At 40.1% G+C, this 21,556-nt stretch overlaps 1 protein-coding gene across 5 annotated transcripts in view; it reads left to right on the forward strand.

Annotated features, from left to right (window-relative positions):
• LOC309718391 (sushi domain-containing protein 2-like) overlaps positions 1 to 18,252 on the forward strand; it is a 120,992-nt gene extending 102,740 nt beyond the window's left edge. For 3 of the 5 annotated variants that reach the window (XM_082553558.1, XM_082553561.1, XM_082553562.1), the window contains 6 exons: positions 6,450 to 6,574; positions 8,067 to 8,220; positions 9,034 to 9,366; positions 13,730 to 14,011; positions 14,572 to 14,656; positions 15,306 to 18,252. In XM_082553558.1, the coding sequence (XP_082409684.1) occupies positions 6,450 to 6,574; positions 8,067 to 8,220; positions 9,034 to 9,366; positions 13,730 to 14,011; positions 14,572 to 14,656; positions 15,306 to 15,465 (1,139 nt within the window). In that variant the 3' untranslated portion in view covers positions 15,466 to 18,252. The remainder of the gene's footprint in view (positions 1 to 6,449; positions 6,575 to 8,066; positions 8,221 to 9,033; positions 9,367 to 13,729; positions 14,012 to 14,571; positions 14,657 to 15,305) is intronic. The other 2 variants (XM_082553559.1, XM_082553560.1) reach the window with 2 other exon arrangements.
• The last annotated feature ends 3,304 nt before the right edge of the window (positions 18,253 to 21,556 follow it).

Genomic DNA, 21,556 nt, shown 5'->3' on the forward strand with positions numbered 1-21,556 from the left:
ATGTTTAGAAGGTTTTTTACTCACTTGGCGTGTCAGGATTGTTACACGTTTAAAAATGGCCGACAAATTAATGTCATGTGGTGAGTGGTCACATGTCTGCAAAAGCTCTAAAGCAGGAGCTTGAATGAAAACCAAAAAAAAGTTATATTGTTATTTATTGTTTTTATATCCCAAGTTGAGCCGGCACACAAATAAAATAAGTGAAATTTGGCATTTTCATCTAAAAGTATGAATGTGTTTTACATTTTTGTGTGTATGTCTGGTTCCCCACTTGTCATCACTACATCTTTATCCCCATACATCAGACTCGGCCCTGATTAAGTTGTATAGCTGTATAGCTTTGTATTGTCTTATTTTCTAAGGATGGCTTTTGAAGCATTGGTAGTCAGAGCCAGATGTTATAATAATGGATTTTTTATTCTCTCAAAAATTGATATCAGTATTGGCTGAGCCCAGCTGGGCTTTGTTCTGGGCTCTAGTCTGCATGAGGATGCGGAAAAGAGAATTTGTTTCCTACAGTGATGCTTCCTCATTCCTCACGCCTTTGAACTTCTTACACGTTGCGCATTTCCCTGGTGTTGAAGGCTGTTTCCTGAAATCTGGTGCTTATATTCTCAGGAAATCAGTTCTTTTTTTTGTAATATTTTAGTAAACTAGTGGACATTATGATATATATCTATTTACTGTAGTTCAAGGTGATATTTTTTTCTGAGCCAAATGTGAAAATTAATCAGTTGTTCAGTGTGTTTTTGTGTCAGTTTTGTTTGTACTTGATAAGTCTGGCGGACGAGTTGATCTAGAAAGTGAACATAAATTTCAACACAGTTATTTAGAGACCTCGTGCCATCACCCACAGAGTGAAGCCACAGAGCGATATCATTCATCACCTGAGTGGGCATCGTCAGTCATCCCCTTTTGACATTAAACTTGACATTTTATGTTCCCACGTCCCAAATTCTTGAGACGGTAACTCACAAACCGCTTACAGAAAAAGAAACTAAATAAAACAAAACCAAATGACTGGATTCGTTTTTGTCAGTTCAAATCATGAATAGAGAGTCCATTCAAAACAACTAAGTTAGGTATAGAGTTATGTGTGCCGTAAGGATTCTTTTTGCTACCCTGCTTTTAGGGACAGAAAAGACTTTTCATCTCTTCTAGATTATAGGATTAGGACAGACTGCAAGAATAACTTTTCTGCCAAATTCTCCAGTGTTCCAGTGATTATAATACAGAAAAATCATATTCATCATTCAACTTCACTATCTTGCTTCGTGTGGAGCATTCTGCTGGGTGGTGCAAGCGAACGGGGTTGAAATAAGAAGTCCTACCCAGAGTCCCATTAAAAAGAAAACATTTCTTTAACTCTCTCTCACCCTCTGTAGCTTATTCTTATGCATATCTTCAGTTCTTTACCCTCCACGTCATAGAAATTTATAACTATAATTATGTTTGCTTAATGTTATGCTCGTCCCTCCAGCTCATCAACCAGCTTGCACGTACTGCTTGCCAAGCACATTTGCCAAAGCCTGCTGCACATGTTTGATGTTGTTTGTCATCATTCTGTGTTGGAGCTTTTTTTTTCTTTTTCTCTCATGTGTTTTAGGTCAGTGGTGCTGTTGTGTCTGCTGCCTGGCAAGACCTCCTGTTAAACAGACACCCATGAACTTTGCAGCTTTGCCCAGTGCCTCCTGTCTGCAGTGCATTGTGGGAAAGCTGGCTGACTGCTCTTTAGTGAGCTGAGGCTGCCAGGTTGGGATGAGTGTGGCTGGGTTTTTTTAAACATTGTAGAAGTCCCCCCCTTTCCCCACTGTGATCTCCCAGGGTTTTCAGAGGTCTGGTGTGGGCTAACTGGAGCATTTATACACCTTGTGTTTCCTCCATTTCTCCCCTCTGGCTCGTTAAAGTCTAAATTCCAGCAACGGCTTTGAAGTGTGTTGAGTGTGTTTGTGTGTGTTTTTTCTTTTACTGTACGTGAAGATATTTGCACTTGTTGCGCCTGCAAAGCAGATGTTTTTAAGCGAGATGCTGCTGTGCTCAGGAGTTTTCATATAAGAACAATTCTGTGCTTTTTGTGGATGCACACTGCAGGGCGGTGCATAGAAAAGCGATCGTCGCCGTCTTCAGTTCTGCACAAACCTCCAGTGCACCGGTGTATGAGCCGGACACCTACCGCTCCTCAGCCAGTACTTCTCAGCCCCTAAAACGAGAAGAGGACAAAGAATGATAAATTAAGTTTAGTCTGCAATCTTCTTGTCAAAGCCAAGTTGAAAAAGAGCATTTGTGCCTTTAATCTAGCTCCTGAGCACAGCAGTAGCATTTTTTCCTCTGCTTTTCAAAACCTCTATTGAAGTAGTACCTGCCTGCCTTGCTCGGAGGGAAGTTGCTGGTTCCCTACCAGGTGTTTATCTCTCTTTTCTTCTCTGCTTCCCTGTTGTGCACCTCACCGCTAGTGTGTACTTAAGCAACTGATAAAAAAGAAACCGCTTCTATAGCACCGTGGAAAATACGAGCGACCTCAAACATTCTTATAACTGTCATGTTTGCCTTTAACCTGTCAAATAATCTGGTGCTTACTTTTGCAAGTGTGCACCGTGGAGTCTTAGTAAATGATCCCCCCATCCCAACCAACCACATTAATCTCTTCTAAAGCTCTGGCATGTTTGTGGCTGAAAAAGGAATATAGCACATGATTTATTGCTGGTCTGAGTGTGTCTGAGGACTTTGTCTTCAAGTGTTGAGTCATTTGTCAAACGCAGTTCTTGGCTGCTGCCAGAATTTCGCCGGTCACTTAACGGTCATCAAATGTGAGCGAAATGCAGGGAGTGGCTGTCTCTCTGCCAGTCTTCTTTCTATTCGTCTTCATTTTCCAGTCTGTGGGGGACATTCTTGTGGACAAAAATTTGTGAAGAATCTAAAACATGTCACACTTTTTCCCCAAAGAGTCTTTGTGCCTCAAACAGAGAGAATCTACAGATTCTGTTGGTGCTTTGTGCAAGCCAATAAGTTAACTTTGGCAGCAGCTGGCACGCCAGTGACAATGCACATGTGTGGTCTTTATTAGGGTCACTTCAGTTCATGAAGGCAGAGTTGATTGATGCTCTTCTGTAGTAATGTTATAAACATTCAAACAGAGTTGTATGCAAATCCATACTCCCTTTTTTGTTTGCACAATACCAATATATTCCACATTTCATGACAGGCTTGTAAAAATAGATGAAGTGTTTTTCTGTTTCGTGCTGGGAACTGCTTGTGCACTGGTGGAACTTACTGTCATCAGCCGAGCTGTGCCTGCATGTTTGATGACAGGCAGAGCTCAAGAGATTCTTATTTCTAGGACAGTGTTGGTGTACAGTATCAGGGGACTTTACAGTGTCTGAGCATGTTGTCAGACTTTGGTGTACCCGCAAAGCAAGACAGTGTTGTTGTACAAATAGACAGGAATTGCTATTGTGTAATGTCTTAGGATCAAATGAACGTCTTGCGCTCTTCTCAATTCGTGAGGAAACTCTAGCGGGGAGTTCTCTGTGGGATTCTATTTGCATGTCATTAGAGAAATAAATAAAAAATCAATACAAATGCTATTAAGGCCTCACAGGCCATCAGTGACCATAAATGTGTGAGTGGTGGCTCGCATTTGCTGTGAAATTGAATGTAAAAGCCCCATTCTTGCAGTCCTAGAGACCAGTTAATGACCCAGTGGTAACCACCAATCCCTAGGGAAAAGGGTATATTCTGTGACCAGTAAGCAAGCGGTTACTAGCAATTGCTAGTGTGAAATTACTCACAAAGAGAAAACCTCTATGGGATTTCTTTGGTTGCCAGCAGGTTGCCGTGGTCACCAGTTTGCAAGTCATTACCAAGCGATAACGAAACTGTGAACAACGTGACGCAAATCGAAAGCAAAACACTTGCTTTCAAAGTAAAAGTCGTGTCTTGGCAGTCATCTTTTTTTTTTTTGCAGACAACTCAGCGTCTTCCATGCAGACTAAGATCAACTGCATCAATCTGGTAGTTGACCAAAGCAATTGCGGAGGTTTTTGGTGCAGCACCCTCTTTGCATCTGATCTCACATCGCTGACCCTTTGGAGAATGTGCGTTTTTTCTGGAAGTTGCTGATCTCCAAACTATGATTGTCCTGCATTACACAAAAATCTAACAATGATCTTTGTGTAGCGGTTTGATTTGCAGTTATAGGATTTCAGCCACTGTGCTTTTTCATGACTGTATGAAATAAGGAGCAATCAGACTTTGAGTTTTTACTAAAGGTCATTTGAAATTGGAAATTGTAAATGCTTTAATACAGACCACAGTGTCACATGCTTTTGATTTTTGCGTCCTTGTTGTATCTCACAGCAGACTTGACAGCTATTTTGGACGCAGTCTTTGCTCTTGTCTTTTCTATCGTTCCCTAATGATCTCTTTCACACCCTAAGGCCACATGACACCACTTCCAATTACACTGAAGAGAATTTTTTTTCAACTTCCCGTTGAAATTACTTTCAGGGTGTGCATTTACTTATGTTTGTCAAATTCATTTTAGCTCTGAACATCAAAATAAACAACTTTAAGCGCATTTGGATTTAAATGAAAAGCAAATCACAAATAGGATATAGATTGCTGGAGGCTTTATTGGCACTTCCCAAGCTATTACATTGAATTTAAAAGCTTTGCAGCGTTTAATCACTGTACTAGATTTTGAAAGATTGTATAGTATTTGATGAATACATAGTGGATTAGGGCAGACAGTTTGATTCATCTGCACGAATGTGATCTGGAAAGGTGTCAACATCCATCTTTCATCTATCTGTCTGGTTAGAAATCCATCTGGCATTGTTGGCGCATTGGTCTCACATATTGTAAAATCTAACTTGCATGCAGAGAAACTTTTTGGTGCACATGAGAGGCTATCATCAAAGTATCAACAAAATAATTCAAAAGTAATGTTTTTAGTGTCGGTTCTGTTCTGTTTAGTCAAAGAGCCTAAATTCACGAGATTAGAAATTGTGCTTACCTACTGTTTGATGTCAAGTGGCTGCTGTGCAAAGATCTATTGTTCAGCTTAAGCCTGTCTGAGTGTAAAAGCACAGAAGTATTATATTTTTTTATAACACGTCCGTCAGGACAACTGATTTATGAATAGGATTTCAGCCTCCTCATATGAAAAGTGAAACCAGCATAAGAGTGATGTGATTTCTGTAATCTATAATTTTAGTAAACACTATCTTGTGGTTTGTAATCATTAGCTTTAAGTCATATTCAAAAGATAAAGGTCATTTTTTAAAGATTATCCACTTAGCAACTTGTCAATGAAATGTAGCCAATATTCATGCATTTTCACAGTTTGATCAATGACAAAAACACTTAGCTTGGGTCTTCCTAAATAGACTTTATTAGCCATCTATGCTGTTTATGTGTAGAAATAAAACAGGCATAGATGGCAATGACTGGGAAAAAGTCAGACATAGGATAAAAATGAGGAGTTGGTTTAGAGATGGGTTGCAAATTGGCTTGCAGAGGCAGGACTGACTGAAGACAGTGCTGAACAACTAAAGCAACAGAAATATTGTGCACTTTACTGAAGGGTGTTGTAATCAGCTGTTGCAAGTTTATACACAATGATTGCTGGCAAAGCTTAATTTTGGAACGTGCCAAAACTAATGCTGCTCTTAATTTTTGTGTTTTACAAAAATACTGAGTTTAATAAATCTGAGTTTAATAAAGGCCCAGGTGTTGGACATGGTCTTCTTCCTGTCATGTGACAAATTCCACATGGAACCCCCCCCCCCCCCCTTTTTTTTTTTCTTTGTACGTGAGACTTTAAAAAATTATTTTCTCTCTCTCACACTCACACACACACACACACACACTCACACAGTCACACATTTAGAAAATGTTATATTCCTAATCTGATGCAACAGCTCTCAAATCTGACATGGTACATTTTCTAAATTCCAGCTCTGTGTCGCTATGACTTAAACATCCTTGTCCTCTTCACCCCTTTTTCTTTTCTCTGCTCCTCTTCCTCCATTGCCGCTCGCCACCTCCTCCTCCTCTTCTCTTTTTCTCAGAAGCCAAATAGTTGGCTTGCTTCTTGGCAGTTCAAGCTAGAAGTTTCAAACAGAGTTCTGAATACTTGACGAGTGTGTCATCACTGATTGTTCTATGGGCTGGGTTTTTGAGATTAAGCGTTAATCACAAACATGATTAGAAAATTGAAATAGCACATAGACCATGTAAATAAAGTTTGAAGCATGTTCTGTATGATATAAACAATTTCTTTCCATATATGTCGACTTGTTTCTAACACCTGCTGTACTTTAATTCCATTATACATTTGATCTTCCCTAATCATGTGAAAACCTCGCCTTACTGTGTGATGCAGACTGCATCTAAGATGCAGCATATAACTAATCATTTTTTCCCACTCTCGTCTGCTCTCCCTACAGTGCCTGGAAACTTGGGGTGCTTCAGAGACAGTGGTGACCCCCCCACCCTGACTGGTGCCAGTGAGACCTCCAACAAACTCACTATCCAAAACTGTATCAGCTTCTGCAGGAAGCAAAGATACAAGGTGAGATTTGGAATTAAATTAAAAATATATTAAATAACAAGAAAACTTGAGAAATTTATTTCAACTGCAATCAAACACGACAAGTTCTCCAAAACTAAATGTAAAAAATCCGAAATAAAAGAGGAAAACAAACCGTAATTGGTTTATGATTTATCCTCTGTCCTATCACTTCAAATCTCTCCACTTATTGGATGTAAAAACAGAGTAAATTGCTGTTTTTAAAACAGGCGCGAGCAGTCTTTTTGCAGTAGTCAGGCTTTTATGTAAATCATCTGCTTTTGTGGGTAGTTTTCTGTCAGTTATCTAGATGATGCCCTCTTTATTCAGCCATCACACTTCCTGTTTGAAGCCAACCAGCAGATGACGAATCATCACAATAATCAAGGCTGACAGCTGGAAATGAATGGTTATTAGCCCACTGGGTTCCTCCTCTTCACTGCATTTTCCCTTCTCTCTGTTTCTGGCGTGCCATTGTCCCTGCTACAAACAGTGCCAGGTGTTAATTTTCTGTCTCAGCAGATCCACTTCAGCTCAGTATGCATTGACAGATACTGACAGGCACCCCCTCCCCTCTCAGTTAGGCAGATGTTACAGGAAATGGCAACAGACTGGCATCATCTGCCTACCCTTGGACTGTCACTGTCCTCAATACACACGTGAAACATCAGTGCTCTGAAATATGGATCCCACGTGACTTTGTGACAGAGAGCATGCCTGATGAGTGAGACAGCAATCCATGGCTTGTTTACTCTGCCAAAAGTATTTGTGTACGTGTTCTCAAATTTAACCGCATCAGATAGAATAATACAACAAGGAGCTTGATACATCTGGGTGGAAGCAGAGGCTGCGTGAATTCTTATTCCATGAGTAGGAAATTATCCAGTACCTTCAGTTGCGTGTGTTCGTTTAGAGCCTGAATATCGAACAACGGCGTCCTTCTGAATGAAGAACAATACCTCTTTTGACAGCGAGTGGCCAGCAGTGGCGAGGTCAAGATGTGTGAAGGTTTTTGACGTGTCACATTCCTGCGCTGACACTTTCTGGAATGGTTTACTAACAGTTTTGATTTGAAAGACAGATAGGTGTTATTCCTGTACCGTTTCTTCTGTACACCCCGTGTGCAGCTGCGTGTTTGAAGGGAGTCTTCTAATCAGCTGAGAGGCCACAGTTATACAGACTCGGATTACAACATCTTGTAATCACGAGAGAAAGAGCAATTAGGGCGCTTTAGGCTCGAGTCACTTATTTCAGAGGGAAGTAGCTACATGTAGTCAACTGTTTACCCCACGTTTACACAATTCCACATAAATCGAACATGAAAAACATAATTGGTCCTTTTAAAATGAAAAAATGTAATGTAATCAAGTCTTATTTTATGGGAAAACAACAATCTTTATAGTTTGAGAGAACTGAAAGAATGTGTGTTTGCAGTCAGCAGAATGACCCCCTCAGTGTTTTCCTCAGTTGCACAACTCCTTTTTCTGTTTTGCAGCTTGCTGGTATGGAGTCAGGATATGCCTGTTTCTGTGGCAACGATGTGGACCTACAGAAACGTGGGGAGTCACCTAGCATGGAGTGTAACCATGTTTGCTTCGGTGACCACACTCAGCCCTGCGGCGGAGACGGCTGGGTCATCATATTCAGCAGTGAGCACTGACAGTTGTCATTCTTGATCTCATTCTTTAGTCTTTTCACATCTCTGCTGTAATTTCACATACATTTTCAAACATTTAGTCTAGTTTTATTTTGTACAAATCTGATTTGGGGACAGCTCATTTCTTTTATCATCGTAAAGCTGTAAGAAGTCAGAACACAACACACCTACAATTTTAAAATTAGTAACCCTGCCTGCAGCTAGCTCTTCTTTATTCTAAACCCATACCGCCATGCCATCAAAGACAGGATCTGCTCTGAAAAGACTTTTGACTGACAAAATCTGCTATCAAAGATCAGGTTTTGTACAGCCTGAAATTAAAGCCCAAAGGCTTAGCAGTCTAGTTTTCTCTCAGACCACCTATATTTCAGTCTCCTGAAAAGGTTTTTTTTGGTCCATTCAAAAACATGTTTCTTGCATAACATTTATTCATATGTTATGTCCAGTTAGGCTCATTTTCCAGAAGCTTTGTTGCTGGTTATGCGTGAATCCTATTTCTTGTTTTTAATACTCACATACTCTTCAGTTAAACCACATTCTTCTTCAGGCTGTTTTTAGGCTGAATCTTGTAAAGATGCTTTGAATTAAATTCTGAATCTAAATCAGCTTGAGTTTAATAAATCAGATACCACAGCTATGGTGTTTTGTTGTGGTGCTAAAAATCAAAGGACATGTCTGTCCTTTGTGTCTGATCAATCACAAAAAGTCATGTACAGCATGATCACAAGTCCAGATGTCAACCATCTCCACAACTTTTAATCTTTAAACGAATAACACAGGCATTTTTTTACTGCTCTTTTTTCAGCCCGAGTGGGGGCCTGTGGTGGGAACTACACTTCTCCATCAGGAGTGATCTACTCCCCTGACTTCCCTGACAAATACGGGGCTGGGCGTGTTTGCTACTGGACTATCCAGGTCCCTGGATCTTCGGCCATCCTCTTCAATTTCACCTTCTTTGACATCTCCGACCAGACCGACATGGTGGAGCTATTGGATGGCTACACAAATCAAGTGGTGGCCCGCTTCGACTGGCGAAGCCCTCCGCGGGATCTGGTAAACATCACGGGCGACTTTGTCATACTGTACTTCTACTCTGACCGAACCAACCAGGCCAAGGGATTTGCTCTTCTTTACCAAGGTGAGAGCTCACCAGATTTTCTGAAATGTCTCACCTATTGTGATGTTTTCCTTCATTATAGCTTCTGTGCTCAGCCTGCCTTCATTCATAACACTTTGCAAACAAAGTAAGAACCCTCATTTGCGTGGCTGGCTGGCTGGCTAGCACTATGATAGAGTTTTGCATAGCATCCCTAGTTTAGTAAAGCAACACCTGTTAGTTGTGGTTAGGCAGTTGTCATGGCTTTGGCAGGCCCTTTTCTCTTTTCATTTGCTAGTCAATGTCTCACAGCCCCGGGTGATATTGCATATTTAAATGTGTTCTGTTTTTCTAGGAACTCGGTCTCTTATCAAGCTGCTGCAGAGTGCTCACCCAGAGTGTGTTCTCTGCTAAATTGCACTGAAAGTTTTTATGCCACCTACATAAAAAATACAACCATCGTGTGCATTACGGCTTCTGATATGCCGATTTCATTGTCTAGTGGATGCATTTCTAAGAAACTACAGCTCAGAGGACTTCAAAGTAATTTTATTCCTCCCAGGCTAATGCAAAGAATGTATAAGGATTCATGTGGAATAAAAAAAAAACCTTGTTTTTTTGTGTTATGTTCTCTCATGAATAGTCTGAAAGCACCAGAAATGATTTAATAGATTAATTTCTGCAGGAATGAGCAAAGCACACCCTGATATAATTCACTGTAGGTGACATTCAAGCTCACATTAAGAGGCAGTCTCCAGCCGCCCCTCCCTCTCTCCCTCCATCTGTAATTCTGTGTCATTTTTCTTTGCCTGCTGGCATTACAGTAAAAACAATATTGGAAGGTCAAAATCCTCTGACCCTCAGACAGGCACGATCCTTTCTCATGGCATGGATCTTGTTTTGCGGGAGGTATAGTCTATTCCAGAAATGCAATCTGAGATGGGTTATGAGAAAAGGTCACCTCCTGAATTAAGTAGTTGTTTTTTTGTTTTTCAAACAGAACTATATAGATAAAAACACATAGTGACTGAGGTACAAATAGAAAGCAGACAGTGTCAGCACCATATACGTTTAATATCTCCTTGGTGGCAGGCTGAGCGGTTGGATCTGTAATTTGAGGATAAACGCTCTCAGATGACAGTGACAGCACATTTCAGCTGTGACTGGGTTTGAAGCATGGCATTTTGTTTGCAAATGGGAAACATGTGGGCAGTTCTGGGAACATCACAGCCAGGTTGAGCAATTACGTGAAAAAGAAAAAAAACCCATGCTGGTTTAACATCTGACCAGCATTCATAAAAGAGTGGAACAGTCCTGGAATAATCGATATTTGAAAGTAGTTCACGCAGCTGAGAAACTCGAAGCACCTCAGCAGTGGAAGAGGCGAGGTGATGTGAAATAAGATAAATAAATGTACAGAAGATTCATGAGAAGCAATATAAAAGAACTGCACAGTACATGTCATGTGTTTAATGTAAAGTTAATAATTTGTTGAACATACTGGGGTATTTAAAAAATAACTTGAGCCTGAGTTGGTTAGTTGGAAGGCCACAAAGTCAAGCTTAACTGCAGTTCCCAGCAAATAAGTTGACGCCAGTCCCAACCCACATGCCAGCAGCTGTTGTAGCCCATAGTTGCTGCATATCTGCAAGCCTCTTTGCAACCCAGCTTATGTTTTATTTCTGACTTAATTAGTCTCCAGAACATATCCATGCCACCAGATATAAATTTCTGCAGTTGAACACTGGTATTCCCGAATGAAATATGCTTTTGGTTCGACCATTACTCACATATTGGAAAGTTTATTCTGCACTGCCAATGGAGCAGTCAGTGGAGAGTTGTGGAAACTATCATTTCCATTGGACTGTTTCAAATTGTTAGAGATGGCTAGGTCCTTACTAAGTCACCTGAAGTTAAATATGCTTAAAAAAAATGTTTTTTCTCAATTTATAACTTAAGTCATTTATTCTGTTTCTTCATACGTGTGGTTAATCTTTTGATGTTTTGTGACTGTGTCTAAAAGTTTTAATTCTTTAAATCTAATTTCTGATATTCACAGACATCTGCTCTAAGCATCTAAGTAAAGCACAATATCTCATCTGCGGATGATTACAATTGCAGCATAATGACTCAAACCTTAACATGTAAGAAAAATAATAAAAGACCCAAGTGACACTCATAAATATCAGTGTGAGACTGAAACACTGCACAGTTTGTTTCTCAGCGGCAACATTTCACACGGAGGACGAGAACATTTCTTAAAATCACACAGTGATTTTAAATAAATCGCAACTATGTTTAGGAGACGTAAATGAAAGGCAGAGGAGATCTCATTTAGGATATTGCTTTCCTCTGGGAGCCCATAAATGAGCTGAAATAGTCCATGCTCCCTGGCACTGTTGTTTTATGAAGCAAACTCTGCCCATCTGGAGCTGTAAGCAGGTTAAAGCAAACAGAATTTATTGCAAACACTTTTTGAATCATGTCTTGAATTTTAAAAAAAAGTTCTCAGCACCACATGTTTATAGCACGCTTGGGTGTTTTTGCAAACTCCATCTGTTTCTTAACAAATGCAGTTAGTATTAAATATTCACTCGTGCCTCTGCTGTATATACTTTCAACAACATGATCAGCATGAAGTAGTATAATATTACCTCATGCTTGCTGCAGCCCAGTTTATACAATGGAATAATTAAAGGAGTGTTAAGTGATCGATGCCCTTAACTTGTAGAAATTACAGTGACATGGCATAACATTTCCCTCTTCTGCATTCGACGCTACATTCATCACTTCATTGTGAAGACACGGGATGTTACATTACACAGAGCTGTAATCTAGTAAGGGCAGTAAAGCTAAGTTATAATAACAACCAAGGAGTAATTTTACTACTAAAACTGATAAATGATTTATATATTTCCAGATGAATAAAAGATTTTCTTGAATAATGAAAGTCGTTTTCCTCTCCTATCTTATCAAAAGCTCCTTCTAGCCTTTTCTTATTGTGGCTAAAGGGTGACATTTTCACAAATGATTAAATGCAAATGATGGAGGACTTCATAAAAACTCGCTGATATAGCGAGATGTGATCTGCCTTCCGTTAACGTTGCTTGTTTTGTTGCTACTGACAAATTAAATGCGTCAGATCAGATTTGTATTATATCAAAAAGAGCTCATCAGTGTGCAAAACAGCAGTAGCGTGATCAGAAATCACTGTGTCGAACAAATTCAGCACAGTGATTTAGTTCAGACAGGCCAAAACTCAAGCTTAGTCACAGTCCTAGCAGATCAGCTGATCTCAGTGTCAGCTGATACCCTTATTCACCTTCAATATTGGACTTATTCAGTCTTCCTACAGTTGCTACACAGGTGCAAGCAGCTTTGCAACCCGCTTTCCACCCTTTTTCATTCTGTACCTAACATTATCAATGTCATATCAGTGTAATATGTCATGTGTTATCATTGATCCCTGCTGTGTTGTTCTGCATTTAGTTGCTCCACCCTGCCCTCCTCTGGCTTTAAATGTAAGCACATGAATGGATGGGAAGGTCGCAGAATTGAGCTGGTCATCAACTGAAAACTGGATATTGAAATCCCAGTGCTCTTCTGGCTATAGTGGTCCTGAATGAAATTAGTTTTTACCACAAAGAGCATGCAATCATTATTCTCCCTGACAAAAACTGATGCATTACCTAAAAACTGGGGGGGAAAGTGTCAGTTTACAGACAGGTGTGCTGTTATAATATGGCAGGGAGCGATATTTTAACGTTTTTAACTCGTCGTGAGACAGAATGTGAGAGAGGAGATAAATATTGGCCACTGAGTCCATATTAATCCTGTCTGAGTTTATATCTTCTCCCTGAGGATGTGTTAGTTCGTTTCAGGTGCTGCAGTTTCTGCCACAGTTTAAAGACTTGTGTGTTAGGTTAACTGGTGATTGTCTGCCTCCTGTGGTGAAGTGGTAACCTGTCCTAGGTGTAATTTACCTCTTGACCAAAGTCATCTGGGTTGTATTCCAGCCTCCCCATGACCCAAGGTGGATAAGCAGTTAAGAAAAAGGATGGAAGTAATGTTGTTGTATTGTATTCATGCATTATTTTCTTTTGGGACTGGGAAATAGTTTTATTGCTGTTAAAGTTGACGTCTCTGCTTATACCTCAAGGACAGGACAATCATTTATGTCTGAATAGTTGGAAAGTTGCAGTTTTCTTTGGAAATGCCAGTGCTGTGAGACACTTCACATCAGAATTGAATATTCTTAGCACCACACCTGACAAAGTAATCTTTTAGTCACTGAAACAACCAGATCAACTTGGTGCTGTGGGATAGTAAGCTTTTGATTTGTTCCATGTCTCCACCTGATAGTTTAAGGAATAACATTCAACTGTCTGTTTCTTTTTCCCCCCAGCACTCCGAAGCCAGGACACTAGAACAATAGAGTCTGAAGGAGCGCTTCAAAGCCAGGACACCAGAACAATAGAGTCTGAACGAGATGACGAGGAGGAAAACGAAGACGTGTCTAGCACAGCAGGGCCCCAGCTGGCTGGCGGAGTCACAGAGAAATCTAACGGTACGACGAATGGACGTTCGTCCCAGATCCTCTACGTGATCACGTCCAGCCCCGGTAAACCGGAGCACAACATGCCAGGTCAGTGGGCTGGACGCGGCGAGACCACCGGCCACAGCGCTAGTATGTTAACATCCGTCGTACACTGCACTTACCGCGCCTCTCTCTGCCTCTGCTGGGATGCTGTTGGAGGTTTCTTAGCAAGAACTCCCACTTAGCATGACCTGGTTTCTCTGAAAGTTTGAAAATTGTTCTGGTTTGTCGAGATACTGCTAGAAGCTCTGGCCCAGAGTGACTCCCTATGATCATAATTGAAGTAATGCCACATGACGCTTGTTTTCACTTGTCATTGTCTCAGAAGTCCCCACTTTTCCCAATCAGCCATCTAGTCAACACTTTGCAGGGTGGACTGATGTGCTCTGCGCTTTTCTGCTTCCTCCAAATGTTATTCTTTCCAAGCCCTAATTCTTTTTCTCAAACAGCTAGCTGATAACAGATGTGCACTGATAATGTATCGCCATTTCTTGACAATTAGCTGACTGAACTTCTCACAGGTGTAAGTTTGAATTAAGCAGCGCTTGAATAGTTCTTGACTCGCTAATCTCTTCAGTCTGCTGCGGTTTGTTTTAATTACCGTGATCGGATGTCTGATGTCTTGTTAATGTGCTCCGCTCTCTGTCTAGTGTGGACCATCTACGCTTTAGCAGCTCTCCTCATACTGACTGTCATCGCCATGGTAGCAAAGCTGCTGCTGCACGTCACAGTCAAGTAAGTATGAGGATGTTCGAGGCGTGGCGGATCAGCCAAGTATCACGTTTCCAAGCTTTTACCCGTACGCCACGATATTCATACCATACTGGTTGAAGATGAAAGAACAAGTCCTTATGTAAAGAATTTTTATCTGGAGCCGCAAAAGTCTGTTTTTTCACTTTGACTAAAGCCAGAAATTTTCCGATCAAAGAATCTCCTAGCATCAACAGAACAGAAAATTGAAAAACAAGAAAACGACGTTGTTTAAACATTTTCTTCCAGTAGAACATAGTTTCCCTTTCCCTTCAGTGAAAACACAGAAACATTTATATAAAGATTTTTCCCCTGAAAATGGATCCATTTTCCTTAAAAAACGAATGCAATAAATATAGTAAGTTTAAGTTAAAGCCAAGGTTTACCACTAATTACAATAATTTTGAGTCCAAAAATATTGAGGGCTTTTAAACAAGTACCCAAAAATTGTAAAAACCTACACAAGAGCTTTAGTACCACCGTTTTAATGGATCTGTCTGTGACATTAATCGAGGACACATTTGTGACTCTCTTTATTAATCTCTGTTCATTGTTTTCCATCTTTTCTCCTTTCCCCTCTCTTTTGTGCAATTCCTTTTCTTTGTCTTTACTTCGTCTTCATTTCTACTCTCAGGTCTCCAAACATCCCAACCGTCAGTGGTTCAGACACCTGCAGCCAGAGCACAGCGTCTTCTGAGCCTTGGATCATCCTGTACCGCCCCTCTACCATCTCCCTGTTCAAGAAGAAGCTAAAGAACCACCACGGTGACCTCAGCCCCCTGGTGGGCAACTAGTGCTCCTGCTGCGTCCTGCCATCTAACCAAACAGTACCGCCACCCGCCACTATTCTGTTCAAGGGCCGTCAGATGCCAGGCCCTCAGACAATGAAACTCTTTGAGGCGCTAAGCAAACAAGCCAACAACTGAGTGGCTAATGACAACTGACTGAGTGAATGCTACTAAATGGTCTGTGTGCCAAAGTGGCCACGCCCTCCTAACCTGCTCAGCACCGAAGAGGAGCGGGAGGGCAGGCAGGACTGTAAGACTCCACTCTTGGAGAGGAGAATAAAAGATTGGATAGAGGAAAATCTCAAAGATGCTTTTATCATACAAGAAGCTGTTTCCATCACCCATGGATGACCCTACCAATCAAGATACCTCCAAAAACCCCTCTGGACAGCAAGCTCACTAGTGAAAATATGACAAAGCTGGAGTGCAAAAACAAATCAGCTCAGTTCAGTTTCAGTGGCAGCCGAATCTTCATCAGCATCAACGAGAGGATGAAGAAACTGAGTCTTTAATACATATACACATATGACACATGCTGTAAAACTTCAGTTTTTTTTAATAACTTAACTGCCTCATGCGGATGAACATTTTCAGCCAAAATCCAGAATCCTCCCATCCAAAGAGTTGTTTATTCATTTGTGTTCTTAATTCTGTATTCAAACTGCTAATATTTTTTTGTTGTTTTTTTTAAATATATGTTTTACGTGACACCTGGCTTGCTGAGGAAAGGGAAACAGGACGCGGAAATGTCACACGGAAGGTAGATATGACAGCACTTTGGGGACGAATCAGTCACCGCAAAATGAAAAGATCAGCGAGAAAGGGAGCTTGTTCGCCCACTCGTTCACTCAGCGCCCATGGATTTGTGTGGCGAGGAGAAGTAGCTAGCTGGCTGGGGGGTTGGGGGGTTGGTGCAGTTTGCTCACAAACTGCCATTTAGGGAGGCTCGGGAAGATCTGAGGGCTTTTTCTGCTCGGTTGTGGGTGGGAGTCTTTCCGGTTTGATGCTGTTCAAGTGCCTTAAGGATCTCCTCTTCCCTTGACTCAGTTCCGCACATCTGTTTCTTTCACAAAGTGGACTGGTGTCCCTCACAAAAGTCTGCACTTCTTTAACAAATCCATGTAGATATGAAGAGTTTCATTCCAGAATAGGGTTTCCGCCACTTAAATGTCAAAAATGCCTCCCGGTCTTGTGCAGTGATTGAAAGCATTAATCTCAGACGGGATCTTTTACATTGTTTTTTTAACACGATTTTGTTGATGTCGATTTATTTTCTTTGACACACTTAGCCTTTTGGGATAGAACTCTTCATATAATGACAGACGAGGCTTTAAAAGGCTTTTTTTGTTTCTTATTTGTGTATCTTATGTGTAGTCTTGGACGTTTACTGAACATATTGTTCACATTATGTTGTCTTTTGATTACAGGGGGATGAATATTGTTGTATATTATGTAATTCAGTGTGGGAATGATGATATTTATGACTGCTCTTTCATTTTGTGTCTCGGCAAAGCATTTAAGCAACTTGTCAAAGTTCTTTTGTGTTACTTTAGCTCAAAGGTGGAGTGCTTTTTAAAAAAAAAATAATTCTAATCTTTGATACCAGTAAATTGTCTAAATTCTGCAGAACGCTGCAGACCTTCAAGCTTTTACTTGTCATATAGATTTCAGGCCAAAAGGTTGAGTGCGAACAATATAGTCAGACAGAAATATAACCAAAAGCACCCCAAGGTACTATCCACAAGCTGACAGAAGGTTTCCAGCTATAATGGTTTTCTGTGACATTTTAACTACTTGTGAAAGGTCAGAATCTACTAATGCACCAACGGCATAGTAATTGGCCTTTCCTGATGTGAGACTGGATGTTCAAGGTTTCTGCAGATGGCCGCTGAGTTATTTTCTCACTGGCAAGAAAAATAAAAAAAGATCCTAACTTTGAAGCACTTAATTTTGGTTCAGCTTACAAGATGAAATGGTACTTAATCACTTACAGCTCTGTTTCAGTGAAAAGACAAAAAAAGGAAAAAAAATACGCACTTGTACAGCAACCTGAGCACTTGAAAGAAAGGTTATATTTTATGCATGACACAGCATTACAGTGACATTCAAATCAAAAGATTTATGGTTTTCGAGAACTGAGACAGAATTTAATACCCGTAAAAAGATGAATAACTTTTGTTTTCCAATCAGAAGTTTTCTAAAATGTTACTCTCTGCTATGTTTTGCCTGTCCTCTCAACTGTAACTCATGTTAATTATTGCAAGACAAGAGCACATGCCCCTGGGTCTGTGATGTTCAGAGCTGACCAAGCGTAGAAAGAAGGGGAGAAACGGAGAGCAATGGGAAATGAATGCGCGTTCAAGTCAAACACAAGCTAACGAAATCTGACAGTTAAAATCTAACAAGGGCATATTTGTTTGGATAGCCTGGTGAATTATGCAAACTTCCATTTTCTGTCCGGTCCTCCAGTCAGTCGTAAAATTCCACGCCGTCTTCTGAGCGGTGGAAACAGTCTTTTTCTTGTCTCCAAAACTGTTTTTGTTGATATGAATGTCCTGTAGTGCTCGATAACATGAAAACAACACCAGAAGCCCTGAGTCATCACAAGAGGCCAAAACATTGTTTTCATCAAATTGTAAATAGCAAAATAGTGAAAATTTTAATTTATACAGTAAATTATTGTTATTTTGTATGTGAATGGGATATAATCTATCTTTTGTATAAGTGAAGTATCTTTGTAGTTTTATTTAATGTGTCCTGGTTGCAAAATAAACACTGTATGCATGTTTCTTATACCTGTGTTGTGCTTACTCTACTGTTTTCTTCTGCCCCAGCAGTACAGTTTATTTCATCATCAAACTCAATTTCTGATACCCGAGCTGCTGCAAAGCATATGGGCTGCAAATATCAGATCAAGCTAATCCCATTCTCCCCGTTTCCATTTGAAGTCTTTCTGTGCTTTGTGTGCGAAAATCTAAAGGTGCAGTGTGACTTTCTGAAGTCTACTTGCCTTGATTGGATTCAGGCTCGGGACATGTGTACAGGCCTTCGCCTTTTCTTCCACGAAGCACAAAACTTATCAGATATGCGAAATGACTCCCAGATTGTTTGGAGATGCATGCGCAAGAGTGAGGATTTGGAGTGCCATGTGTGAGCCATTGGCTCCACTGTGGGATGAGGTCAAGCATGCAACCTGCACATTTTAGAAGGAACAGCAGGAGTCCAGCTTTACAACTGGAAACACACTGCGAGGAAGAAAAATCCAAAAACAAAACCGAACACAGAGGGGCGTTTAATAAGCTGGAACACTTGCGACATTTACAGCATTGATTTCTTAATTCATGAAAGGTGTTTCTGTTTTCCTTTCATCATTGCTCACTTTGAAACTGCTTAAAGCTTGGCTTTGCTGAAATCTGGATTGTATATTTGGTGGTTAGCCGCATGCAACTTCATGGTAAAGTCATTCTCTCAGTGGTAAACGGGAACTGTCCTGTTTTTTTGACTATTGTTTGAGAGTAAGAAAAACCTCCTCTGAGGCTTCTGAATGAAGCAAATTTTAAAGCAAAACACCTGTGCACATAACAATAAGCAATTTTAAGACTATCAATGGTCTTAATATGCAAAGTCCTCTGGAGATCAGCAAGAACATTCCAATACATCAGACAAAAAAGCAATCTGTAGACAATCCTCTTACTCCCTCTACTGGTGATAAGATATCTAAATGATCCTCGCCTTGATGCTTGGTACCAGCGGCATCCTTTTTGCTACTTGTGTGTAAAATAATCTTTCTACACCACAGATAATCTGAAATGTTGCTAAAATTGTTGGATGAATGTATTCATTGAAAGTGTTTTTTTTTCTCCCAATAGCCGTAGTGCAGATTAAACTTTATTATCGCTCCTCTGGGTCCCAATGAAAAGTCTCAGCCTAGTCAACAGACAAGGAAAAGAGACTTGAGTAAGCAGATCCCTCTGAACCCAAGTCGACCAGTAATTAAGACAACAATGGGACAAAAGGTGACAGTGTCTGGTTACTGTAAGAACGAGAAAGTGAGAAGAATAGGAGACAATACCTGCCACTTTCTGCACTCAGGGTACTGAAGTCAGGTTAATTTGCAGGGATGTAGCATTAGAGGGTAAAGGAGCTTGTCTCACTTGATAGATCTGAAAACGATCCCTGTGAAAGAAGTTGACTGGTCGTGGAGGAACCTGCCTGTTTGACCCACTTCACTCTGCAGTACTATCTCATGAACGTCAATGAACAGGTATGCTGGCCTGTTTAATGCTTTACATATTTTTTTTTAAAACATTAAATCTCACAAAGTGCATTACAATAAAAGTGGTAGAACATCCAAACAATAAATTTACCCAAAAGCAAGTTAAAAAATGGATACGTAGCTGCTTTTTGAAAGAGATCACAGATCCACAGAACTCAGGCTCAGTGGGAGAGCGTTCCATACTGGGAGGCCACTGCTGCAAAAGCTCTGTCTCCTTTGGTCCTCGGCCTTAAATGCTGCACAGCCAGCAGGCCCCTGATCACATGACCTGGGCATGTAAGGATGTAACGTTTTATGATGTAAGCTGGCGTTTGTCCATGGAGACCTCTAAGAGTCAAAACCAGAATTTTAAAGTGAACTCTAAAGTTAATGGGATGCCAGTGCACCTTAAAGGTGTGACATGTAAGTACAAACAACCTGCAGACGAGCTTTAAGATTTCATAGGAGACGTGAACAATGAATTACAATCATCCAGACATGATGAAATAAAAGGATGATTTCCAATTTCCAGCTCAAAGCGCGACGCAACTGAGCTCAACTTAACAATTTTCCCTAAATGATAGAAGCAAGAGTGAGACAGAGTGTCTAAAATGAAAGCTGACTCAAAACATACTCTGAAGTTCCTGATGAACTAGTCACCATTACTTTCTGCATAAATTTGTTGGGGGCACAAACAAGGACTTCTGTTTTCTCCTCATTAAGTTAGAGACAATTTTCAACCACTTTTAATAGAGTCTAAACACCTCTGAAAAATCTGCAGACTTAAAAGAGATGTATTACTGAATGCCATGTGCATAATGCCATGTGCATAACAGTGATAAGAGACAAACTTAAAAATGCTCAAAATGTGCTGAAGAAGGAATGAATATAAGAGAAACAATAGCGATCCCAAAACAGAACACACAGTAGGCAAGAAGAGCTTAACTTAGGAGCAACAACAGAAAAGTAAAATATTACATTTCACCCCTGATGATTTATACAAAAAGTAATAAAAAAGAAGAACCAAGCAGATTTAGTAAAATCACTGATTCATCTGTTGAATGGATACTGCGAGGTTTAGTTCCCTGGCAAACTGACCTTTGAGAAAGGCCTAAAAACCTGAACCCGAACCAGCTCTTCGTATTTGTGTCTTCTTGGATAATAATATTTTCTCAGTGAATGAAATGAAATTATGATAAAGTTTTTTATTTTAAAATTTTGGTCACACAGTAATTGTTTGATTGCATAACGTCAACTATGAAACCCCCCTAATGGCCTTGCTAACCAGAACAATGTCATGAAACAAAAACAATAAAACAAGCTTTCAAATAAATTAAAATCTTGAGCTTTATAATATTTATCAACAGTCTCTATATATTTTAGATTTAGACCACAACAGGAGATTTACATCATAGTTGCGCAACAAACAAATCTGCATCAACTTTGTGATGCTGCTGTATCATGTATCATGTGGACCAAAATCTCCGATCAATGTTTGTAGCACCTTGTTGAATCTATGCCACATCTATGCCGGTGAGGTTATCATTGATTTTTACCTACAGTTATGATTCTTATTTGAGTAATAATATCCTTTTTTTAAGCAAGTAACCAAAAACATATCGTAGAGAAAAAATATCTAATATCAAATATTTAATACACTGTACTACAAGGACACACTCTGATACAATATCCTTTCCATGAAAAAGGTTTAGCTGATACAATTTATACAATAAAGCAATTTGCATGGAGAACCCCACAGGACACTAAAATGCAGCTAAAGAGAAAATGTAGCCTGGCCAGCTACCATAAAAGTTTCCCTTCACCTGTGTTACATGAAAATTT

This window comes from Aulonocara stuartgranti (assembly GCF_965226115.1).
Source record: "Aulonocara stuartgranti genome assembly, chromosome: 12".
Lineage (NCBI taxonomy): Eukaryota > Metazoa > Chordata > Actinopteri > Cichliformes > Cichlidae > Aulonocara > Aulonocara stuartgranti.